The sequence below is a fragment of the Crassostrea angulata genome, chromosome 5 (genome assembly GCF_025612915.1).
Source record: "Crassostrea angulata isolate pt1a10 chromosome 5, ASM2561291v2, whole genome shotgun sequence".
Lineage (NCBI taxonomy): Eukaryota > Metazoa > Mollusca > Bivalvia > Ostreida > Ostreidae > Magallana > Magallana angulata.
In genome coordinates, this window is record NC_069115.1 from 18,043,536 (window position 1) to 18,070,711 (window position 27,176).

Sequence of the window (27,176 nt, forward strand, 5' to 3'; positions counted from 1 at the left end):
GGGTTTTTTTTTTTCGCTATAAGTCTTGTACATATGAAATTTACATGTTTGATTATTTATAACGATTTATTCATTGTGTATAACTTTGCTTATACATAACTTATTTCTTGATATTATTTTTCTTATATGTTTTGCAATTGTAAATTTTCACATATGACATATCTATAAAATTTCGGTAAATAGGAGAATTGATGATAAAAGAATGAACCAGCTTGCTTGATGAAATTATTTAGAATAATTAATTGCGACAAGTTCGTCTTACTACATATATGGCCAGATATATGTATGTGTATATAACTAATTGGAATTGTAAATCGCTAAGAAAATTGTGTGTATTTATTTCAAATATTTTTTTATGATGTCTGCTCCTCTTGGTTGTTTTCCTATTATGATCCTTTATACTAAAATCTTACATAAGTAGTGATTCTATAGTCTGTCCTTTTTTATTTATATTTTTTCCCTGTATGAAAATGTACCTGTTTGTCTGTACCTCTGACGATTTGTATTTGTGTGTATTATATGTGTGTTCCTCTTGTACCAACTTATTTTTTGAGCGAAAAAACTGAACTTGAACTTGTATACTGTCATGTGGACAAGTCTAAACAAATTAATTAATCTCCTATTGATTTCCATTTAATATGTACCATGTTGTGTTTTTACAGCTAATTTTGATCACACTCGCCGCTTGTGCTTTTACAGTACGGAATTATCACACCTCCTATTGTACCTTTCTTATTTCACATTAAAATCGTGTTGATATTTTGTTGATAATACGGGTTTTACAATTACCGTACTACATGTAAGTCTCTTTTTACCAAGATTACTCGGTGTTGTTAATCCAATTAATTTCGGTAGGGTGATTGAAGGTCTGTTTGATCTTCAATAATTCAAAAGTTATACAAAAATATTGAATCAGAAACAGTCGAAAAAACCCAAAGTGAGGTCATCGAATTGAATTTCCGCAAAATTGCTTTTCTACTATACCGTATCTATAGCCAAGTATACAATGTGTTTGCATTAGGTATTTAGTACATTTTGAATCTTAATTAAATATAATTCACTTTAAAAGCATTTTTTGTACTTTCATTTGTTTGTCAAGTCCATCTTATGAGCCAATTTGCTGAATGAATATATTAATTAATCTGAAACGAAAACATATCAATTCAATTTTAAATAATGTACAAATTCGTCAAATTAGTTAAAATTAAAACATGATTCAAAATGATAAATGATATTTAAAAAAAAAAATGTTTTTGATTATTGCTGTGTAAACTAAAAAAAAGAGCACATTTTAGGAAATGTATCAATATTGATTTGCCGAAATACCCAAATGATACTTGCCATGCATATGGTTAAAGTAATTGTTTAATATGCGAAACACAGTGTACACATGTATTAATTATTATAGTGCACATGTACTGGACAGGTGTGTATTGGTCCATGCGGGAATTCAGATTTTTTTCAATGGGGTGGGTGGGGGGGCGAGGGGGGTACGAAGAATTTTTTAGGCAATTTTGATGTGTAAATGTAAAAAAAAAAATGAAATTTCCAGGGAAGGGGGGTCTGCACCCCTTTCTAGATCCGCGCGTGTGGTTCATCCAAATCTTTCAAAGAATATAGCTTTCCTTTCAAAATTCTCTGACGATTTTATCATTGCAGTGGATTCTGGCATTTTAATTGTATACGATTATCAATTGACGATTATGTATAAGGGAGTTTATTTCTTGATAGTCCCAAACATCAACTTTCCAAAAAAGACACATCTTCGTTTTAATATTATAAGAATGTATAAAGAATAGTTAAATTAAAATCTAACAATAGCGGGATCTTCCCAATGGCATGTAATATTTTTGAAATTTTTATTACTAACTTTTTTTATTAGCTCAAAGGTTAAAAAAGCCACTCATTCAAGGCTTCTCTTGAAGAGATTAATTCTGCTTATATAATCTGATTGTAATGACTTAATGTGCAGGTGAAATTTTGACTTACATGTATACTTTATAGCATATTTTGGTCATGATTATAAACGGAGGTTTATGGGGTTTTTAAAGACTGTAAAGCAAACAGATTTAAACGAGGAATCTTCATAAACATCAATATTTCACAAATATTTTTTTTCTACTTTAGAAATAAATACAAATGTAGTTTACATGTAATGTATCTTATAACGTACATATTACAAGTAGTTTACCTAAAAAAATTAGGAATATTTTAAATAGATAACAAGGTTTGCATTTATTTCAGTTTTAAACATTTTATTTTTGATTTTAACACATATTAACAACACTCAAAAGACTGGGGAAAAATATTGCAAAGAATCAAAATCACGGTCCGAAACTACACTGTTGTTTAGAAGACGCGCAGTTTACGGCAGAGGCGCACTCTAGTGGTCGTTTGAGACCTCTCTGATTCTCGCAGGAGAAGTCCAAGTCTCTTATCGCGAGATTCTCGTCTTCCATTTCACATCCACTAGAGAAAGATTCGTATCCCAGGTCGCTACCATTTCCGTACACCTCATCTGAGTCCGACAAAGATTCAAATGGAAAATAAGAACTCTCCAATTCAGGTTCCGGTGAAGTTTGGTTACAGCACGTGACAAGGGTATCGTTTGGAATTTCATTTCCTGTTAAGTTTTTGGCTGACTCGTCTGAATCTGTGAGTTCATCTGTGTTGTGTCCAAGTGCCGAAAATTCAGATTTGTTTTCATCGTCTTTTTCCAAAACCGCATTTAAATATCTTATATATTCTATGGCACGTCGAAGAATTTCAACTTTGCTAATCCGCTTCTGTTTATTTTCTAATGGGAGATGCTCTTTCAGTCTCGAGTAGCCATCGTTCACACACCGTACACGTTCACGCTCGCGTTCGTTTCGCTTCCGGATAAACGTTGGTTCTAGGTGATCTAATGTAAACGGAGAAGGCAGAGGGATCATGCACAGGGGCGAAAAGGGATCGGAAGGCGGTGAATTCTTTACAAAAGCTTCATAACGCAGTCCGTCTATATGAAGCGAAGGGTTTTTGATCAGTCTTGCAGGCATGATGACGTCTTCATTCTCGCGAGGAATCCCGAGATCTTCGCATGTTGGTGACGTTATCTTCACAGATATTATGTCATTGTGTGGTGCGTAGTCAAATCCTTGCATTGCGTGTTTTGTTCTATAAAAAAATGAAAGCAATTCAGTATCAATTTTGCAAGTCTTATTTTTTTTTCAAAATGTAACTGAATTCTCTTAAGCAAATAAACTGTTTTTCTCCTTTAATAAAGGCACAACCAAATAAATCAAGCACCCCCCCCCCCACACACACACACAAAAAGTACGTTCATTGTCATATAAATAAATTTTTAAACAATTTGAAGTATTCCAAACTGATTTGGCGTTTTTTAATTTTTGCAACGAACTTTCCGATTTATTATTTATTACTTACATGTATATTGAATATTAGGATTTTCAAAACTTAAATAAAAAAACCTTAAATACATGTATGTTATATTTTCTAGCTTTTCGGGACCTCTGGACTCACACACAATTAATTTTTTTAACAACTTATAATTATTTTAATAAAGATAATGATTCAAGGATTTCAAGCACTTTGTAGCCAAAACCATCATTATTATCAAACACTCTCAGTATAAAAACATGAATATGAAAATGTCGTACATTTACACTGTACATATACTGTAAAAATGAAATTATAAAAACGTATTAAAATTTTGAAATAGTGTTCGTATTCACTTTAAATAATGATTCATATTTTTCCAAACTGTCTTGTTATGAATTTTGAATTAACTAGGAGGCAGTAAATAGAAAAATTTACAACAACATGCAAAACTTTTTTGCCATGTTGTAAATTTTGTATTAATTTTACTGCCACCCGGTATATTAAAAATTTACAACATGACATTAAAGTAAAAATACAATATTTTAATTTTTAATTTTTCAAGGAAACTGAAATTAAATTAAATTTTTAATATTATTTTAGATAAAACTGTTTAAATCAATTTTTGAGAAGAAAAAAAAACCCAGAAAAAAAAATAAATAAAAAGAAAAAAATTCCAAACCTTTTTCTTTTACTTCCGTGATTCCGCCTCAGACATGAGCTCCCGGTCCGTGTTATTTCCTGATTTGTTATAGCCCCCTTTTTTATCAGGTAGCTCTTTATACCATCATGCAAAGTAATCCGTTATTGAAACGCGTGCCTTCTCTAAGCTAGTGTCAAGTCAGAGATAATCCGGACTAAAATCAATAGACGAGGACGGATTATTATCAGATTGGCGTTTAGTTCAATCAGTCTTAAAAACGAGGCAAAGGTAATTAATCACCAATCATTAGTATTCTCGATGTACATCTTCTTCTCGTTTCCAATTTTAGTTACGTTAAAACTAAAAAAGAAGACTCCATGAACATCAACTTTCCAAAGGGAATTCATAAAAACAGTTCGATGTCTCACACTAAATATTGAGCATTTACGATAAAATGTCAAGAAAATTCGAAGAACAAACAAATTTTCTACTTCATTTATTATTTTCTTTCATGGAAATGCCGATAGCATACGAGAGTTCAACGTTAAATGAAAACGGATTACGGTTGTCGCATTGTTAGCGCCAGAGAGTCATAAAACCCCAAATGTCGTTCAATGTTTTCATAACGGTTTACGGTAGGTGTTCGTAGAAGAATTAAAAACAGTTAACATTTTACAAGAGTAAACTCTGGTAAATAAACCGCAAATTAAACAAATACACATAGTCCTCAAAGCTAAGATATATCAATATAGGTAAAAATTACGAAAAAAATATTAGACCATTTTAAACATAAAGAAAAGTAGAAAATGAGGTTTGCGGGTTTTTATGAAAGGGTCATAAGAGCATTTAAATAAATAATCCGATTACTGGGTAAAAGAGAGTTACATATTCGATAAAATTATTATCAAAACGAAATAAAGTCGGTCTTTTATTGTTCAATTAAATTTGAATAGGGAATCCATTTATGGGGTTTTTACTCAATTAATAGCTTACACTTACAATAAACATCAAAAGTGTTGATCGGCAATTTTCAGATTTCTTAAGCTTAAATAAATGTATGAGTTGACGCAACTATCAACATTAAAATTAAAGCATTATGATAATTTTATGAACTTGGTTTATTTTTCTCTTCTGTTTTACTTCAAAGATCGCCGAATAAATCTATTGTGTCCGGCTCGAATACGTTTTCTTCATGTTTAAACTCATCTTGAAAGTTTACTGCATTATTTATAAATTATAAAATAAAAAAATTATTAATTCAAAAATATTTTTAAAATAAAATTTGAATTATATTTTCTTTGTTTTTTTTAAGTTTTTCATATATTTATTTAATCATTTTTAACACCGTTTATAACATAGAATAGGTATACGGGTAAACAAACAACGTATTTATGTGTGCATGGTGTACATTCATTTATTTTGTTATTAATTTAGATCATATATATTTGAAAGATTCGTAATTCATTTAAACATAATTCTTAATTGCAATCGCTCTCCAAGTTACTTGAAAATATAAATTACATGTATGTTGATACTTGTTTCTTCTTTCGTGAATACAAACAAACTGTATTCATTCTCTTAAACTTCAATTTTAGCTTCGAGTTTAAACGAAGATTTGTTTTTTTATCTTTAGTAATAGATAAAAATTACAAGTAAAACTAAGAGGTATGCATGTACATCTCCATTTGATGTAAATGTAAAATGTCCTCGTCTAATCGTTTGTAAAATATGTATGAAATATCAAAAGTGGCAATGAAATTACATGTATATGCATTTGAATTCTCAGTATCATAAAAATTCATCTTCATTGAGTACTCTTAAACCTTTTTACTTTATGAAATTCATTATTTCATAAAAGAAAAAAGAGAAACTCGTCTTGATAAATATTAAACAGAACTCAACGGGCATAGCTTTCGGACAGAATGAAAATAAAGCATTATATGTAGGTCATTTTTAATCAACAATTACTTAAATTTAAATTTGTTTACAGAATTCGAAATAATGATTTTTAAACTAAATCTAGTACATAAACAATACCTAATCAAAACGTACATGTGTAGCTATATAGAAATATCATAAACTCTGTCTAAGTCAAGCTTTTTATCCCGCAAAAATGTTATTGTAAAAGGGGGATAGGGCACGCGTTTATGATTGAAACAACGCGACAGGTAAGTGAAGAGTCAACGCGCACGTGCCATGGATATTGCAGAGTGACGGCCGATGCACGAGCGCGTCATTTCTGTGTATTGAGATATTGAACTTTGCCATTAGCTAATTACCAGACACGTGACCTTGTCAGTGCAAGGATGATGGAGAGACAAAAACAGGTAAAAAGTCAACACAGGATTGTATACGAGAGAGAGAGAGAGAGAGAGAGAGAGAGAGAGAGAGAGAGAGAGAGAGAGAGAGAGAGAGAGAGAGAGAGAGAGAGAGAGAGAGAGATGGTGGCTATGACGGGTTAGTAGTAGCTATCTCCATCAATACAATTTCATCAGATTTAATCAACTTTAGGGATAATCATCTTGAAGGGGCACCTGTATTAAAAGAAAACACTTCATCAAGACGAGTTGTCTTTTTTCGATCGGGCACGATATTCAAGTGGAAAGAACGATCATTTTGCGCAGCTGTTTTCATAACAATACCGAGCTTGATATTTATTCTCTATAGTGTCACCAAAAATCTTGATATCGAAGGTAAACATTGGACTCATTTATTTCTCTAGAACCAAAAATATTCAATTATACACGCTTCTTTGGATAATCTACACAGGCTAAAAGCTTTTTTTATGTTCTATATATAATAGCACATTAAGCTGATCAAAATTGATAAATTTAAATGCTTCTTATGTTCGAAATTGAAAAATTACCTTACATGTATAGTTATGTAGATTCCAATGCTGAGCTTGACAAAATGAAGTTAAAATATTGTCTATTGAAATAAGAATAATTATCTTAAACGCAATGTAAAAGCTTGTATCTTGATGAATTTTAAATCTAAAGAGGGTTTGATGGTTAATTTTACTTTTAAACTTTTTAAACTCCTTTAAAAGAATAGTTTTAAAAAAAGTTATAGGAAAATGTTTTGACTTTAAAGCTAAAATAACATATTTTTTTACTTGATGCATGTTTATCAGCGTTTTAGTTAATGACTAAAAATCGTCTGAAATTTTAAGGTAGGTCTGATGGTTAATTTCTTGTCTATCAAGCCTCCTTAAAATAGAGAGAGAGAGAGAGAGAGAGAGAGAGATAGAGAGAGAGAGAGAGAGAGTTTTTGTCTGTTCAACGACCTGAGACGTTTAATACGGTGAACAAAAGAGAGACAGAGGAAAGTATTTAGGAAAAAGAAATGTTTTCTAAAGGCATTTATCATGACATTTGAAATATAACAGAAAGTGGATCACTCGTACAAAGAGAATAATCGTGTTCAATGGGAAAACACTAAATACCGTTCACGTAATGAGGAGAGATAAATTTCAATATTATGAAAATAGAAAACTTGACACATCCGGATAAATTTTTTTCTGTTTATTTACACTCAAAAAACAGAGGACACTTGTATTGGTATTAGTCTGTCCCCTTGAACATTTGGTCATTTTACCACTTTTTTCTATAAAAATTAAAAATGTACCTCAGACATTGTACCTAATCTTTATGTATATTTCTGTACCTCATGTACCGTCACGTTCAATTGAGGCAAAATAAAATTTTGTAATTGTGTGATTTTAAACTTTAGTTTTTAATTAACTGCATTATTAGGAATACAATGTGAATGCGGGTCAATTTCTCATGAATTTTAATCCACTAAAATTTAAAGTGCTACATGTATGTGCGACTTGCAGGAATGTGAATTTATCAAGAGAGAGAGAGAGAGAGAGAGAGAGAGAGAGAGAAGGCGGGGGGGGGGGGGGGTAAGTAAAAGTACATTAGTTTTACGTATACCGGTACATGTACATGTATATATCGAGGTGCTATGCTGTGCTAACTCGGGCGTAGCTATGTTATTTCAGCCTATAGGTAGACAAGAGGTGCTAAATTAAGACGAGTTTAAGCGCCTTGAATAAAAGTTAATTGTGGTCTTTTCAATCGCAAGAAAAATATTGTGAAAGTTACGAATATATATTGCGTCAAACACTTCTCGACTTAGAGCTTTGTCAAGTGTCATTATGGGTCATAAATCTCCCAGCAAAACAAAACGTAGACACGCGCGTAAAGTGAATGGTGCCAAATGGCTGTTGAAAATAAGAATACAGTTATCATTAGGTGGACAAGTTATTTTGTGGTTTACAAATATTTATATAAACTTAAACGTTGCGTATTGACAAAAGCGTGCCATATTTTTTAACATTTAACTACTGGCATCTTCTATGTTGTACGTATATTAGAAACAGATACAAGGGAAAAGAGTAACTGAATTTATTTACTCACGTTTAAAATTGAAAAAAAAACCAGCAATGTTCATGTATTTTAGATTCAGATTTTAGAAATTTTAATACCAATTTAAAAACATAAACCGGATTCCCATGGGTAAGGTACATTTTTGTTTTCGAGAAAAAAAAAATCTTCCTAAACAAATAAGTTAACATATGGTTTTTTTTCTGTTCTTAAAAAAAACTTTTAAGAGACTTTCAGGTATAGGTTTAAGATAGATAGTTTACTAGATAACTAAAGGTTTAAATACCAGAAGATAAATGTACATGTGAATTGATCAGCAACACAAATAATTCCGGCCCTTTTCTCACGGAATGCATAAATATATGTATTTATCCACGCTATGAGTCACCACAAAAACTATGTCTAACATGAAAAATTGCTTGTAAATTATTTTTGAAAAATTTCAATGCATGCATTAAGGCTCTTATCAATCGGCTTTACATTTAATGAGAAACAAAAACATCATACCCATGGCTCTGCATGCATCACGCACTAACAATGGCGAGAATGTCGACAGAATAAAAACCGAAATTTGTCGGTTGAATGTGTATTTATAATCTTAACGGCTGAACATTGAACATTTAAAAGATTTTGACTGGGTTATTTGTCAATATTTTGTTTGTTAATATGCGTGTTTAGAGAGAGAGAGAGAGAGAGAGAGAGAGAGAGAGAGAGAGAGAGAGAGAGAGAGAGAGAAATTACATATTATTTTATCTAATTTTTATATTAAATAGAAACGATGATAAACGTAAATCTTATTGAAAGCGTAGTTCAATTTAAGTACATGAACACGGTTAATTGGTGATAATTTAGCGGCAGCTACAGTTGAATTTTATATAATTTTTTTCGAAAGCATGACATATGCATGACATTTTCACGTACATTACTCTCTCTTTCTCTCTCTCTTTCAGATGCCTACTGCAATATGTGCGAGGAACTACGATTTTTATAAAATAATAAATGTTGTCTTTAAACAAGTCATTGACAGGTAAAAAGTGTCATATCATTCCAATAAACGACACTTATGAATTTTTTTAGGTAAATTTATTTTTCTTATAATTATAATAATTAATTCGAATTCGAACAAAATATGAAATAGAGGATATTATTATTAAAAGTACTCAGACTTACTGGATATATTAGAATCATCATTCTTATAGACATTGATTTTGAATCAAACTTGAAGATATGAAGTCGTAGCAGATTAAAAAAAATAAGGTTTGAAAATGCGAGGAATTATGCAACGAGTAGATGTTCATAACGCAACTCAAAAAAGTAAAATGATATAACAAAGTTTTCTTTGATTTTACAATCATTTCAAGGTACTATTACTTTTATCATATGAATTTGAACATTATATTTACTAGAGTTAAAAGAAAACTGCTTTTCCTAAAATGAATACATCAAATTTAGTTGGAAAAAAAAAGTAATTGAAATTTGAAATAAAATAAATTAATATTATATCCTTAATAATAATCTTAATGTTTAAACACTATCCACAAATAGAAAGTAAAGGATACGTGATTTTGCAAAAATCCAGTAGATATTGCAGAAAATTAATGCACAACTCCATTACATGCAACAATTAACATAATCCTTTATAATTCTTGTAAATATCCAGAAATAAATATGCATACACATCCATCCATTTTAATTGAGAGAAATTTTATAATTCAGCATACTAGACCGTCGGTCAAATAATAAAACTAGGAAACAGTTTTCAAAATTTTTATTTTATATACCTCGTTCTTCCTAATAAAAACAGCAGGTGAAGAAATTATTTTAGCTGAGGAACAATCAACTGTGTAATAATATTTTGGCGAGGCCATTCAGCTAGCTCTTTGAAGGTGACACGGATCAAGCGTTTTGTTAACTCAGCGGAGCAGATGTTTTCCTGGCCGGCAATACTCGAGACGTTTTTGACCCGAGTAATAGGTGCGAATTTTTTCATTAGGCCTAAATGTTCTTTGTTAAAACAGTTTAGATACACGTACAACCAGCTTTATTTTTTTTTCATGGTAAAATAACCATAAATGAATAGTAAAAAAAAAAATTAGACGCACAGGACTAATAAAACTTGTAAAATAGACACATAGCTTTACAAAGGTTAAAAAAACCAAAGTTCTGGTAGAATCTTGGTGAACCAAATAATTGCCAAGGAAGTAAGACCTGACATCGGACATTTTATAGGTAATAACCTTTCTTTTATATATTTTTTCAGTTAAATATATTTAAAGATAAAAAGAAAAACCCAACAACAAACAAACAAAAAACTCATCAGTAATGATTAAACAATTGATCTCTTGTATGCATCACAATCATGTAAGATAAAAAAAAAAAGAATCGATGGACTATTTTTAAGATGTAAATGCATGTACATGTAGTTAATCGTCCGCAAAGTATGTAAAGTATATATTAAGTAACTTCATTTTTTACAATATTTGCCGTTAATCATTCTGTTAAAATTACCCTAACAGTCACTCGAGGGTTTCCTTACGCCATTCCCTAATCCATAATGTCCATCTATTGATAAGCCTTTATCTTCACACAGTCACATATCATGTCAGCCAGTGCTATTTTTAGTGAGTAGACAACATTTCCTTTTTTCTTTTATTTGATCTTGTATTATTTCATTTAAATCAATTTAAGAGGGAATTTTCAAATAAATTTTAAAAAAAATGATTCATATAAAATAAGAAAAAATTATGTTAAGAATACAAAAATTTGCAATTTGGACATTCACTGTTAGAAAATTTAACGGCCAACTTTGTAGTAAGTAATGTTTCTACCACCTGTGTGTATATAATTGTATGTTTTGATATCAGTACTATAGTAATAACGTAAGCTTATCGTAGATAGTTCTTTGCATGATGAAGTTATATATATCAAATTAACTTCGTACAACCGCTAAATCATACTCGTGCGCGGATCCAGATTTTTTTCCAGCAGGGTGGAGGTTAGGGGTTGGGGTTCTAAACTTCTAGATCCGCATAAGATACTTACCCATTTTTTTTTCAATTCTTTATAGAATGTAAGATAATGCAAGTACATAGATGTACTTAGTCATGTTCTAAATAACGTTGGCTATGAAAATATTTGCATGCTCAACCTATGATTTTGCACTAATGGATCTTTGTGAATTGAAAAGAATCCTCCATCCTAAACTAAAACCTATAACATTTTAAATGTTGAATTATATTAACTAAACATGTTTAGAATAGAAAACACATTCGCGAAACTTTATGTATTTTTTTTCTTGCACAGGTCTGCTTATTCAGTTTTGGTTATGCCATGTGACCTTAAGTTGTGATGACGTCAGCGAGAGTGCTTGCAAGCAGTTTGCTACTCACTACACAAACATGTGTGAGGATGGTTGTCTGTCATCTCTCTGTGCACGGACTTGTAACAGATGTGGTCAGTAACACAGAGAGAGAGAGAGAGAGAGAGAGAGACAGAGAGACAGAGAGAGAGAGAGAGAGAGAGAGAGAGAGAGAGAGAGAGAGAGAGAGAGAGAGAGAGAGAGAGAGTTTTATATAATTCTAGTACAAATTGAAAGCGTAGTTTAGTTTTAGTATTTATCATCTGTACTGTTAATTGGTGATAATTTAGCGGCAGCTACAGTTGAATTTTATCTATTTTCTGTTAAATGCATGAAATTTTCATGTGCATTAATCTTTAAATCTAAATATATACATGTATTTCACAAATGCCTATCGCAATCTGTGCAAAGAATTACGATTTTTATTAAGTAATAAATGTAATCCTTAAACATACTGAGAGAAGACTGACTGAGAGAAGAGTTACACGAACAATGAATTGATTTTGATTAAAGAAAAAAGGTGGGTGAATAAGGCGGGTAAAATGCCTAATTTAATCAACAAAACTGTAGAGAGATGACCCACTATACTTTAAAAATGTCATATTGTAGCCCAACAATTGAACGTTTTTGAAAAATAATAAAGTCCGTAAATTCGTGGCCAACGTCTTATAAAGCATTTAAACAAAGCACTTTGTTGTGAATGAAATGGCTCAGTGGTTAGAGCACCAGACATTAGGTAACTTTATAGAACTTGGGTTTTTCGGTTGTGTGTTCGATACCAACAAAACTTTAGGATTTATTTTTTCAAATATCACAAACTAAATATAGTTAGAAATTTCCCTTTTGTAAACTTATTATATAACATATTAAATATATTTGATTGAAAAAAATGTTAAATTTGAAATTGTATTTTACGACTTAATCAAATGGGCAGTTGCGCCATCTTATTCCCCCATCTTCTTTAATTTGGTTTATCCTAATGTAAAATGAACTAATTTCTTTATCTTCAACCTTTTGTTTCAAAGAATTATTACATAAATTTCAGCAAAATTGCAAAAAGTATAGTATATAATAGCGTATTTGAAAAAAAAGTCCTGATAAGTACCAGTACAACTATAATGATATAATTATAACAACACTACCATATGATATTTATTTTATGTTTATCATCTTTCTCAATCAGAACTGAAATGCTACTCGTGTTTTGACATCAGCTATTCCACCCAATGTAACGAGACCATTCGTTGTCCATCTTTAGACCATGCAAGTATACATCTTTATGCACAGTTACACAATTTTCATAGGAAACAACAGTTACTTTAGTTAGATATACATGCATAGTATAAAACTTTTATGTCATATGTATCTACATGTATGAGACAAAATTTGAACTATATTTTACCAAATGTTTTACGTTCTCCACTAGCATTGCATCTTTGTAAAGTCCTATGACAACAACTTCCGGAGGGTGTACAAATTAGGATGCGCAGTTGGAGACGTAAGTAGAGATGAACATCATAAATGATCTCTCAACAAAATGTCAGGTATATTCACTTATCTTGTAATAATATTTTGTCGCATCCAAGATGATAATATGAACAAGTTTCATCTTGTAACATTATTTGACTTTTTCTTACCAATGATTAAATATAATTGAATGACTTTTGTTATTGACTTTTACAAGCAGAACGTAATCATAAAAGTAGAAAATAGCTCCCACCGCTTCAAGATTTCGACCAATTTTTTTTTACCTAAATTAAATATATGTATGTGATTATCGAATATCTAAAGATTGAGAAACTTAGTCAGCATGAATAAAAATAAAATTTTTACCAAGAGTCAGAGAAGTTTAAAATAAAAAATATAAAAGAAAATTGAAAAGAGTTCACTGAATGTGACATAATAACTGTTGTTTCAATGTAACAGAAGGGTTCTTGTAACGTTATGACTACTGGTCTCTGCTTGTGCTTGTGGTAAGTGGTAAGTGTGGTAAGAAGTCCTTCCGAATCATCTGGAGCATCTGTATCAGTGTACACATGTTTACCTGTGACAGGTGTGTGACCACCCCTCCCCGGACACCGTCTGCTGTGACTCTGACCTCTGTAATGATCACTTCTATAGACCCACCACCACAACGCCACCACCAACCCCCACCGCGCCCCTCACCGGAGGTAGGTAGTTACCGTTTGATGATCTCTCTCTCTCTCTCTCTCTCTCTCTCTCTCTCTCTCTCTCTCTTTAAAGTTAGGTTCTTTTATTGTTTGGTTTTTTTTATTAGTTAATACCTCCGAAGAGGTATGTTTATCTATTCGAGCAAATCACACAACAAATAAATAATAAACAAAGCATAATAAGCATACACATTAACATAAAATAATTGTAAACTCCTCATTATACATGTAATCATGCTAACAGTTACATTTACATTTTTGTCAATATTATAGTGGTACTCGTTGGCAAGCGTCAATCAGCAGATCCACAATGTGAGGAAGTCCTTCCTAGCGCATGCGCGGATATAGTAGCAGCCGATCCCAGCGTTTGTGCGAAAGACTGTTTGTACAAAAAGTGCCCGGTGGCATGCGGCCACTGCAGTGAGTATTATTTTCAGGTGGAAAATACTTAGGAATATGAAGAATTTTGCTCTTAAGATAAGAATGTATTTTGAAATTTATTACGCATCATATTTATCTCCACAATCACACAAAAATATTTCTGTCAAAAGATTGACATAATCATGCTACCTTTTTTTTTTTGATGATTTTATTTTGGATGAAAAAGATTCCGTAAATCTTTTTACAGTACATTTTTTCTCTCACTTTGATTGATTGCTTTATTTGACTGAATTATGACTGGTTTGTTTGGTATGACAGAGACCTGCTACAGCTGTGACTTCGTACACGACCAACGGATATGTAACACCACGACCGTCTGTGGACAGGGGGAGGTGAGTTTTTCTCTTATCACATTAACACTCTATTATGATCTAGCTATCTAGCTGACATAAATCATTTATGATATACAAATATTTTACTTACTAGAAATATTATAATACCATGTTCATGTATAAATTATAAAAGCAAGCATCAATTGATATTATTTTTATTGTACATTGTATCAAATACATTATCTTTTTTTTAATTTAAAAACTAAGGTAGTAGTACACCTTCATTATTAAATACATGTACATACTTTGTACGTACGTGGTCTAAAAATCAAAAGTCTTTATTTTAAAAGTTTTAAGCATGATTTGTTTAATAGTTAACGTAAAAGTTTACGTATGATGAACGTCCAAAAATTTATTTAGGTCTGTTACGGGTTGGAAACGGTTGACACATTAAGACAACATGGCTTCCGGTTTGGCTGTACACCACAACTGGTGAGATATTTTTCGTAAAAATTTGTAAAGCTGTAAACGTTTTATCTATACACATTGTAGATAAACAAAGTTAATATTCCGACATGTCTAACTTTGAAATTGGGATTCACATGCACATGGTCATCATGTGTATAATTCCACTAGGATATGAATTTGATTAGTAACATGTTCAAACCCTATGTTTCTTGAATGTCTTCTAAGAAGATTTGATAACGTGATAATCAATTTTTTACGAGTAAAAACTGGGTTGAAGCAGTTTAAGCTTAATACTTTTGTATACCCTTCATCTAAAAGCAGATTCTAAAAACACGATTTGTATATATATTACGCAAGGATCCTGAAAAAAATTCCCGGGAGGCGTGTCGAAATTTGCATTGACAATTTTAAGTTTGTATGACCCCCCACTTTATTTGGATTCGGTAGCTTTGTGGCCAGATATCTTCTGTCTCCACGAACACTTTTGGAAAGAGAGGATCAGGTCTGGCAGGAGGCTGTTGTAATGATAGCCTGTGTAACGACAACCTGAAACCGGAAACAACAACTTCACCACCGACAACAACAACATCATTAACCACCACAATAATTACAACTGAAAAAACAACGACATTACCAACAACTCAAGGCGTAACAACACACGACCCAAGTAAGGCATACAGCTATTAAATGCTTGGTTTGAGTGTTAAATATGGAAATCATGACTCCCGGGGGTAGGGTGTTGCCACAATTGGGGATCAAACTTTTAAATAGGAATATATTATAATGTGAATCATTAGAAAAATATTTTTCTCAAAACCTCATCAGCTAGGAAAGGCTGAAACTTGGATTGAAGTATCTTTAGGTAGTATAGATTCAAAATTGTGGAAATCATGGGTTAGGGTGCGGACACAATGGAGGTTGAACTTTTAAACTTTAAAAATTTTCTCTGAATAGAAAAGCTGAAACATGTATAGTAGCATTTCCAGATAGGTAGATTCCAAGTTTTAAAAATCATGACCCTTGGGGGTATGGGGTCACGATGGAGGGTGGGGACTTTTACATTGGAATATATAGGGTAAATCTTTTTAAAAATCTTCTCAGAAACTAATCAGCCAAAGAAGATTAAACTTGGTGTGAAAGCATCCTTGGGTAGTGTATATTCAGAGCTGTGAAATTCATGACCTCCGGTGGTAGGATGGAGCCATAATGATGGGTTTGCATTTTTACATTGGAATATACAGAGAAAAATCTTTTTCTCAGAAACTTATTGGCCAAAAAATCTGAAACTTGTGTGGAAGGATCCTCAGATAGGTTAACTTCAAAATTTGTGCAAATCAAGACCCCCAGGGATAAGATGTGGTCACAACATTAGGGAGGGTGGGGGACACGAAGGAATATATAGAGAAAAATCTTTTAAAACCTTATTCTAAAAACTTATTTGCCTTGAAAATCTGTAATTTAGTGAAAGCAACCTCAGATAATGTAGATTCAAATTTGTTCAAATCAAAGTCATGAGAAGGGTGGGGCAACATTGGGGATGCAGTTTTACAAAGGAAAACAATTTAATTATTCACAAAAACTGAAATAGTTTAATATGTGGTTTTACTTATATGCCAGCATTTTGACAGATTGCTGATTCTTTAAAATTGGTTAGACTTTGGTCCCTGGACTATTCTTGGGCCCGGGCCTCACAAGGGGTTCAGAGTTTTATGAAGGATTATATCCCTTTTATAGTTGTTATATAATTGTTTAGGATCTTTTTGAGAACTTCAACGCTCAACATTTGATATGACTATAAAATTATTCTGTTACGAAAGGGACTTGATTATCAACATAAGAATATCATGCAGGTGAAAAAAAAGATTTTTATGTATTATAATGTAATAATTTAATGTATTATACTACATTGTCTAGATAGTTTGTATTTTGACTCTATTAAGCTAATTTTATTATGCCTATTGTTCCTCATGTGAGCGATGTGGCCAATGAGCTCTTTTTAATTTAAAATTTTATAGATTGTCGCTGTCCAGGCGGACGCTCGTCCTTCTACGTAAACAGCAAGTGCTACTTTTATGATCCATCGACATTCCTGCCAAAGAACCAATCTAAGGTAGCTCTGTATCTGGTCTCTCTCTCTCTCTCTCTCTCTCTCTCTCTCTCTCTCTCTCTCTCTGTTTCTGTTTCTGTGTCTTTTGCCTCTCTCTCTCTCTCTCTCTCTCTCTCTCTCTCTCTCTCTTTCTGTGTCTGTTTGTCTCTCTGTATGTGTCTCTCTCTCTCTGTGCCACCCGGGTGGTTTACCTTGGCTGGTTGGGAGTTGATTTTAATCAACTCTCCTATGCAGTCACTCTGGCAAACCGAAAGTGAAACAGTGTTTGGACCTAAGCACAAATCATCACCGCTGACAAAACGTAGATCTTGAAAATAATAGATAAATTCGGTGTACTGTATGCTGTACCATTTTTCTGCAAAGGAAACGTATTTATAAATACCTTGAAAATAGTCAGATTTTTTATAGTACGAACAATTTAATTGTTTTTTTGTAGTTGCATGTATTCCTACGCCAGAGTTAAATATAGTCTCGTTCAACCAGACGCTCGATCGGCTGTCTCCGTAAATCTCCGACAAGCAAAGAGTCTCTCTTGGTTGTCGGATATTAACGGAGACAGCCGAGCGTCTGGTTGAACGAGACAAGAGTTCAATATTGCTTGGATCCAGACGTGTACAATTTTTAGAAACATTTCGATTACTGATAAACAGTTTGATGGAATTAATTCTATCTTTAAATATTACACAACATGATTCATACGGGGTTTTCTCGAAATTCTTGTCGGAAAAGTTCGAGAATTCATATTATAAAAATGTGCGAAATTCAAATACAGATTAGAAACTACTTGCCAGGCAAAATAACATATCGTTAATTTTAAAATTGATAATAATCATAAAATCAACTCCCAACAGTACTTAAGTACTTTGATTTTTTAAAGCCAAACCATCTTTCAAATTCAAGATATTAATTTTATTTCAGTTATTTTCTTAACTGCAGTGCATAAAATGAATAAATATTATAAGCATTTTTCATATACAGAAGATACAAAAAAAAGATCTCCGCAAAAAATAACAAAACAAACAAACAAAAAACACCAAAAAAAAAAAAAAACCCACCAAAAAAAAAATCCAAAAACAAAACAAAAACAAACAGCCTTTTTCTTTTTAATTGATTAAATAGGCCTGGTGTGAAGCTCGCTGTGGGCGTCTCGTTGACGTCAGAAATGGGGCGGAGCTTTTAAGTGTGACGAACGGCATATATAAAACGGTTCTACATGACTTCGGACCCCACTCCAGTCATCGTAAGTCTATATGATTTGTAAAGATCCAGGTATTTTCCCATCATTTCGCCTACACGGTCCGTGGTTGAACGGAAAGTACTTTTTACTGAAAATAGATACAGGTACACGTACCTGACACAATATGTCTTCGAAACCTACATGTAAGTACTGATTTTATAATGGTGTCTGTATCCACTGGTTTATCATTAATTAGGAAACCTGCATCGAGAAATGAATATATAGAACCGTATTTTTATATATATGTGAATGTATTGGATAAGTCACTTATTTAAATATATGTCTAATTTTCAGTCGGAACACCACGTTAAACCACAATTTATACAATATGAACGTATACTAAAATACCTGTAGAACATAATTTTACTCAGAATTCTTTGGTTTAAAGTGGTTCAAATACTCAAGTATCCATTTTTTACTGCATACTTATTAATTTCCTATATGCCCCTAACAAAGACCGAATATTTTAATGACGTCGTGTATACGTAAATGTATATGTAAGATTTTTAAGACTATTTTAACCTAAATGTAATTGTGTAATGTGTGTTTCTTTAATGATATTTTAGCAAAATATTGTATAATATTGAAAATAGCTGATGTTTGAAAAATCGCTACATTGTTAAGTACTCTATACCTCTTTAAAAATAAAATAATGAATCATTATACTTTATAAAGTCTGAGTTATTTTTCATATCGTCTGAATTTCATTGAATTCTCTTTATTAATAAGGTGCTTACATGCATACACAATTCTACCTGGACGCAATATACGTCGATGGGCGTGGTTGGGTGTGGGAGACCAGTGGACAGCCCGTTCCAGGGGACGTAGTGGGAGGGACAGTGACCGCCACCCCCGGGGCATGTGCTGCCGCTAAGGGCCGCAACAGCGGACTGCTGGTGACGTCAAACTGCAACGGATCAAGATACGTGCTTTGTGCTCTGAAATAGCCAAAGGCGATCATAAAACTCAATTTTTACCTTAATACAAGTACTTGAATTTACAATAATTACACTGTTTCATTCTACTGGTATACTTTTGCATGTATTTGAATGACCTTAAACAAGGTAATGTATACTTTGAATGAAAAGTGAAATAAATGTTAAAATACCTCTTTCAATTGCCAAAAGAATTGATGAAAACTGTGTTTACGCTCTGTCCCAAGATATCCTCGATTCACATTTTGCTTAATAACTCTGTATTTGTCAATACCTCAAAGTTCAAATTTCAACGATGTTCATTCAAATTCCAAGATTTCTCTTCTGAAACGCCCCCTCTTATCAGGTTTCAATACTGCTAAAAATGGGATGTCTACGGGAATTTTGTATTGCAACAGACCCGGATGATAACTTTGAGAATTGTGCGAGGTACTTTTCCGAGTGAATTCCAAATGGAGAAAAGATGTCAATGACAACATTCCCCATTTTAAATCTCTTCGTTAGCAATTAGTTTTCGTACCTGTGATTTTCTCGGAGTAAAAGATGATACTATATGAATGCAATTACATTGGATCTTTTTCTTTCATCTATTTCAATTGCACTTCTTTCACAGGTTTGTTTTTTTCATTAAAAATCGTCCACACATGATGCATAATTATCTTGGGACAGACTCTAGTACTCTAGGATATTCTGTTGTTCTTGTCAACTCAGAATTGACGAAGGCTCCATTCCGACTTTCAGTTGACAATACAAGTCAAATAAAAAATTATGTAAAGTGTAAAACTTAATCGGTTTTCATAAGCATTTGTACAAGTAATGGAGAGCCATAAATTTAAATAAATAAATAAATAAATTTACACACACACACACACACACACACACACACACACACATATATATATATATATATATATATATATATATATATATATATATATATACAACTACAAAACTAAATGTTTGAATAATTATACGGATTTTTTGTGAATCTTGAATGAGGGAATGCGCCCTTTTTCGATAACATCGTACAGTTCGACAATTTCGTGAAAGGATTCGGTAATGCTCTCATTCTACCAACGAGTCCAAACGATTGTTCTAGGAAGTTTTAAACATATAGTTTCCAGAAACTGTAGTCGATAGATTTAAATTTTATGATTTGTACATTAAATTAAAAATTTAAAAAATACGGTATTTCAAGCATAGATTCTGCCCCTTATTTTAGTATAATTCTCAGCCGATGAACTGAGAACTAGATGTCACTGTGTGTACACCAATCCAATTAAAATCTGAGTAGCGAACCTCGTGACTTGGGAAGGTGCAGCAAGTTCTACATGTAACTTGAATGAAATATTTTAAGCTGTTTTTTTTAATTGCCTCCTTTCGACCAACAGAACACGTTTATTGCATAAACCTACAGACCGAAAAGCTTATTTAAAACATGTAGAATCGGGGAGGGGGGGGGGGGGGTGCTCGCCTTATTTTATTAGCAGAGCAGCAAACATTTTTCTTATATTACATAGAAAAAATTGAATTTTGAAGGAGTAACAGTTGCCTCCTCTTTTTTTCCTATTTTTTTTTGGGGGGGGGGGTTTACAAGAATTTGGTAGTCAAATAAACGAAATTAACATTAAAATAGAAGTTTTGTTTTAGGTTCAACGCCACGTTCAAATTAATGTTTTTGTACCATAAAGTTTATATATTATAAACAAATTTAAAACATTCTGAAAATTGTCGACTGGGCAATCATAAATGCTTCTTTGGACGCTACTTTTTAAAAAAATGTATTAAATATATATATTCAATGCTATATACATACTTATAATACTCGGATGACTATCAAGGCCTACAGTAGATATATTTTTTAATATTTGCATGAATTGACTTAACTACTAATTAAGTAAGAAATTGCACGAGATGAACCTCTGCCATTCAGTTAAATGAAATGTGACTGAAAGGTTACCTAAGAGTTAGATAGTGATATATTTATGTCATTCAGTCACCTATCCGGACCTTTCAGATATATTTCAGCTAAATAAATGACATAACTTCACCCTGTGATTTTGTTTTACCATTGTAGTTCTTTGACCTTAATGAAAATTTTGTTATTACTTGGAATGTATCATAGTTCAAATATTTCTTTGCATATATATTTAACAAAGTTTTAATATTTTTCAAACCTTAAAGGAATCTAACATTGAACAAACATTAACAGTGGGATCAACCATATCCAATTTCTCAGTCAAAGTGGAGGATTCAAACTATGTCATCTATACAATTAGAATAAAAACTCTGTGTCGAACAATCCTGATTTTGTCATGATGTGATTTCAAAAGAAAAATAATAAATTATCTATTAAAGAATTAGAGAATCTTCTTTTATTTAACTAATGATGCTTAGGGGTATAGTAACTTAAACTTTTCTTTTTAAAAGGAAGATTGCTCTCAAATCGACATATCATTATTACATGTTGTTGATAGCAGAACTAAATCTACCTCTGTCTACATGTATATCTGATAAATAGAAATCTTAGAAATGACTTACATAAGGAAGGAAGGCATTTACAGTTTACACACAAATCACCAGACTGGTGTAGAAAATACTGAAATCCAATCTCTAGAATTGCAATATACACAATATATTCATGAGTTGATTTACAAATAATTAATTAACACATTCTCTCTGTAAATAATTACACACCTTTTACATTCACTTGTGATACAATAAATCATTATTTCATTAACCTACAATAGGTAAATAAAGTCAATTAGCCAGTTTTTGACATATATAAAGAACAGGTTGATTATATGTGTTTTTAGGAAGAATTATCTTTTCATTATGTAATCACTGTCAACAAATGTTTTATTACACTGCCTCATGCACTAGTATAATGATAAGCATTGAATAGAAGTGGAATAAACAGTTGTAGTAAATAATGTTTCTACCACCTGTGTGTATAAAATGGCATGTTTTGATATCAGTACTATAGTAATAACGTAAGCTTATCGTAGATAGTTCTTTGCGTGATGAAGTTATATATATATATATATATATATATATATATATATATATATATATATATATATATATATATATATATATATATATATATAAATATATATATATATATCAAATTAACTTCGTACAACCGCTAATTCATACTCGTGCGCGGATCCAGATTTTTTTCCAGCAGGGAGGAAAATAAAGGTTGGAGGTTGGGGTTCTAAACCTTCTAGATCCGCACAAGATACTCACCTATTTTTTTTTTTTTCAAATCTTTATATTAGAATGTAAGATAATGAAAGTAGATAGAAGTACATAATCAAGTTCTTAATAACGTTGGTTATCAAAATATTTGCATGTTCAACCTATGATTTTGCACTAATGGATCTTTGTGAATTGAGAAGAATCCTCCATCCTAAACTAAAACCCACAATTTTTTAAATATTGAGTTACATTAACTAAAGATGTTTAGAATAGAAAAAAACATTCGCGAAACTTTATGTATTTTTTTCTTGCACAGGTCTGCTTATTCAGTTTTGGATATGCCATGTGACCTTAAGTTGTGATGACGTCAGCGAGAGTGCTTGCAAGCAGTTTGCTACTCACTACACAAACATGGGTGAGGATGGTTGTCTGTCATCTCTATGTGCACGGACTTGTAACAGATGTGGTCAGTAACAGAGAGAGAGAGAGAGAGAGAGAGAGAGAGAGAGAGAGAGAGAGAGAGATTCTTTTATATAATTCTTATACAAATAGAAACGATGAAAAATGTTTATCTTTAGAAAGCGTAGTTCAGTTTAAGTATTTATCATCAGTACTGTTCATTGGTGATAATATAGCGGCAGCTACAGTTGAATTTTATTTATTTTCTGTTAAATGCATGACATTTCCACGATATTTTCACGTGCATTTCTCTTTAAATCTAATTATATACGTTACATGTATATCACAAATGCCTATCGCAATATGTGCGAAGAACTACGATTGTTATGAAATAATAAATGTAATCCTTAAACATACTGAAAGAAGACTGACTGAGGGAAGAGTTACACGAACAATGAATTGATTTTGATTAAAGAAATTCAATTTGGTTTATCCTAATGTTAAATGAACCAATTTCTTTATCTTCAACCTTTAATTTGTTTAAAAGAATTATTACATAAATGTCAGCAATATTGTATACATTATAGTATATAATAGCGTATTTGAAAAAAAAGTCATGATAAGTACCAGTACAACTATAATGATATAATTATAACCACACTACCATTTAAAATTTATTTTATGTTTATCGTCTTTCTCAATCAGAACTGAAATGCTACTCGTGTTTTGACATCAGCTATTCCACCCAAGGTAACGAGACCATTCGTTGTCCATTTTTAGACCATGCAAGTATACATCTTTATGTACAGTTACACAATTTTCATTCGAAACATCTTTAGTTAGATATACATGCATAGTATAAAACTTTTATGTCCTATGTATCTATATGTATGAGACAAAATTTGAACTAGATTTTACCAAATGTTTTACGTTTTTCACTAGCATTGCATCTTGGTAAAGTCCTATGACAACTTCCGGAGGGTGTACAAATTAGGATGCGCAGTTGGAGACATAAGTAAAGATGAACATCATAAATGATCTCTCAACAAATTGTAAGGTATATTCATCCATCTTGCAATAATATTTTGCCGCATTTAAGATGATAATATGAACAAGTTTCATCTTGTAACATTATTTGACTTTTTCTTACCAATGAGTAAATGTAATTGAATGACCTTTTTTTATTGACTTTTACAAGCAGAACATAATCATAAAAGTAGAAAATAGCTCTCACTGCTTCAAGATTTCGACCAATTTTTTTTGTCCTAAAACTAAATATATGTAGGTGATTATCGAATATCTTAAGATTGAGAAACTTAGTCAGCATGAATAAAAACAAAATTTTTACGAAGAGCCAGACAAAGGACTATGCATGTAAATGGTTTAAGCCTAAAATGGCCCCCTTAAATGAAACATTAAGCGACTGCTTGAACAAACAAAATATTTTCACCAAAGATGTATCTCTCTAGTACTTATAAGTGACAAAAAGTTTGTTCTTGTTCAAAGAGTCGCTCTTTATTTCTTATTCGAAAAAAGATAAGAAAAATGTCAATTTTTGACTGATTTTGATTGAATTATGAAAATAGCGTCACTTCTGACGTCATATACTTTCAGTGAGTGCATATAAATCAAATAAATAGGTGAAACACATATTTTATGTCAACTCTTTTATAAAACAACACAACAAATTAATGTTCCTGAATCACTTTAAAAATAGCGAATTACGGGGGCCAAATTTGACTAATATCATATATAATTCTTTAAAATAAAAAAAAAGGGAAAAAGAAAATGAAAAAGAGTTCACTGATTGTGACATAATAACCGTTGTTTCAATATGTACACTGTAACAGAAGGGTTCTTGTTACGATATTACTACTGGTCTCTGCTTGTGGTTGAAAAATCTGTATCAGTGTACACATGTTTACCTGTGACAGGTGTGTGACCACCCCTCCCCGGACACCGTCTGCTGTGACTCTGACCTCTGTAACGACCACTTCTATAGACCCACCACCACAACGCCACCACTAGGCCCCACCGCACCCCTCACCGGAGGTAGGTTGTTACCGTTTGATGCTCTCTCTCTCTCTCTCTCTCTCTCTCTCTCTCTCTCTTTTTAAAGTTAGGTTCTGTTATTATTTGTTTTTTTTTTGGTCAGTTAATACCTCCTAAGAGGTATGTTTATCTATCCGAGCAAATCACACAACAAATAAATAATAAACAAAGCATAATAAGCATACACATTAACTGAAAATAATTGTAAACTCCTCATTATACATGTAATCATGCTAACAGTTACATTTACATTTTTGTCAATATTATAGTGGTACTGGTTGGCAAGCGTCAATCAGCAGATCCACAATGTGAGGAAGTCCTTCCTAGTGCATGCGCGAATATAGTAGCAGCCGATCCCAGCGTTTGTGCGAAAGACTGTTTGTACAAAAAGTGCCCGGTGGCATGCGGCCACTGCAGTGAGTATTATTTTCAGGTGGAAAATACTTAAGAATTATGAAGACTTTCGCTCTTAAGATTACAATGTATTTTGAAATTTATTAAGCATCATATTTATCTCCACAATCACACAAAAATATTTCTGTCAAAAGATTGACATATTCATGCTACCTTTTTTTTTGATGATTTTATTTTGGATGAAAAAGATTCCGTAAATCTTTTTACAGTACATTTTTTTCTTTCACTTTGATTGCTTTATTTGACTGAATTGTGACTGGTTTGTTTGATTGGTATTACAGAGACCTGCTACAGCTGTGACTTCGTACACGACCAACGGATGTGTAACTTCACGACCGTCTGTGGACAGGGGGAGGTGAGTTTTTCTCTTATCACATCAACACTCTATTGTGATTTATCTAACTATCTGACATAAATCATTTATGATACACAAATATTTTACTTAATAGAAATATGATAATATCATGTTCATGTATAAATTATAAAACCAAGCATCAATTAATTTTTTTTTATTGTATCAAATACATTATTATGCCCCCCTTCGAAGAAAGGAGGGCATATTGCTTTGCTGCTGTCTGTCGGTCTGTCGGTCGGTCCACCAACAGTTTCCATTCATTTTCTTAGCAGAGGATGAACATATTGAAATGAAATTTGGTTTACAGGTTTATTAAGATAATATCTAGGTCAAATTCGATATTGGGTAGGATCGAGCCATTTTCGACAGAGTTATGGCCCTTGGACGTAGAAAAATTCCAGTTATTTTCAGTTTCCGCTCATTGTCTTCGCAGGGGATGAACATATTGAAATGTTTACGTATAATGAACGTCCAAAAGTTTATTTAGGTCTGTTACGGGTTGGAAACGGTTGACGCATTAAGACAACATGGCTTCCGGTTCGGCTGTACACCACAACTGGTGAGATATTTTTCGTAAAAATTTGCAAAGCTGTAAACGTTTTATTTATATACATTGTAGATAAACATAGTTGGTATTCCGCCATGTCTAACTTTGAAATTGCGCTTCACATGCACATGGTCTTCAAGGGTATAATTCCACTAGGATATGAATTTGATTAGTAACGTGCTCAAACCCTATGGTTCTCGAATGTCTTCTAAGAAGATTTGATCACGTGATAACCAAGTTCAATTTTTTACGAGTAAAAACTGGGTTGAAGCAGTTTAAGCTTAATACTTTTGTATACCCTTCATCTAAAAGCAAATAATAAAATACGATTTGTATATATATATCACGCAAGGATCCTGAAAAAAATTCCCGGGAGGCGTGTCGAAATTTGCATTGACAATTTTAAGTTTGTATGACCCCCTCTTTATTTGGATTCTGTAGCTTTGTGGCCAGATATCTTCTGTCTCCACGAACACTTTCGGAAAGAAACAATGACCCCCTCTTTTTTTTGATTCTGTAGCTCTGTGGCCAGATATCGTCTGTCTCCACGAACACTTTTGGAAAGAGAGGATCAGGTTTGGCAGGAGGCTGTTGTAATGATAGCCTGTGTAACGACAACCTGAAACCGGAAACAACAACTACACCACCAACAACAACAACACCATTAACCACCAATGTAATTACAACTGATAAAACAACGGCATTACCAACAACTCAAGGCGTAACAACACACGACCCAAGTAAGGACATAAAAGATATGAACAGATTACAGTCAAGCCTCGTTATCATAAACTCGAAATATCA

General features: G+C 32.3%; 2 protein-coding genes across 3 annotated transcripts; one reads left to right on the top strand and one right to left on the bottom strand.

The window, feature by feature from the left end:
* Positions 1–2,239: 2,239 nt before the first annotated feature.
* LOC128184604 (achaete-scute homolog 2-like) lies at positions 2,240–10,125 on the bottom strand. 2 transcript variants are annotated; one of them, XM_052854163.1, is made up of 3 exons: positions 9,972–10,125; positions 4,061–4,203; positions 2,240–3,156 (listed from the first exon to the last, which is right to left on the bottom strand). In XM_052854163.1, the coding sequence occupies exon 3, from the start codon at positions 3,141–3,143 to the stop codon at positions 2,325–2,327; it is 819 nt and encodes a 272-aa protein (XP_052710123.1). In that variant the 5' UTR covers positions 3,144–3,156; positions 4,061–4,203; positions 9,972–10,125; the 3' UTR covers positions 2,240–2,324. The 2 variants fall into 2 exon arrangements, with proteins under 2 accessions (XP_052710123.1, XP_052710122.1); XM_052854162.1 differs by lacking the exon at positions 9,972–10,125 and having other exon boundaries at positions 4,061–4,542.
* An 834-nt stretch (positions 10,126–10,959) lies between these two features.
* Positions 10,960–19,575, top strand: LOC128186072 (uncharacterized). Its single transcript, XM_052855798.1, has 12 exons — positions 10,960–11,033; positions 11,716–11,865; positions 12,954–13,033; positions 13,197–13,268; positions 13,824–13,941; positions 14,215–14,361; positions 14,641–14,714; positions 15,075–15,146; positions 15,570–15,789; positions 17,138–17,232; positions 18,349–18,469; positions 19,196–19,575. The coding sequence occupies exons 1-12, from the start codon at positions 11,012–11,014 to the stop codon at positions 19,411–19,413; spliced, it is 1,389 nt and encodes a 462-aa protein (XP_052711758.1). The 5' UTR covers positions 10,960–11,011; the 3' UTR covers positions 19,414–19,575.
* The last annotated feature ends 7,601 nt before the right edge of the window (positions 19,576–27,176 follow it).

Coding starts and splice junctions, on each gene's coding strand:
- LOC128186072 (XM_052855798.1), top strand. CDS start 11,012: ATGTCAGCCAGTGCTATTTTTA. Junction 13,034..13,196: donor GTTGTCCATCTTTAGACCAT/GCAAGTATACAT, acceptor GTTCTCCACTAG/CATTGCATCTTTGTAAAGTC. Junction 13,269..13,823: donor TAGGATGCGCAGTTGGAGAC/GTAAGTAGAGAT, acceptor TACCTGTGACAG/GTGTGTGACCACCCCTCCCC.
- LOC128184604 (XM_052854163.1), bottom strand. CDS start 3,143: ATGCAAGGATTTGACTACGCACCACACAATGACATAATATCTGTGAAG.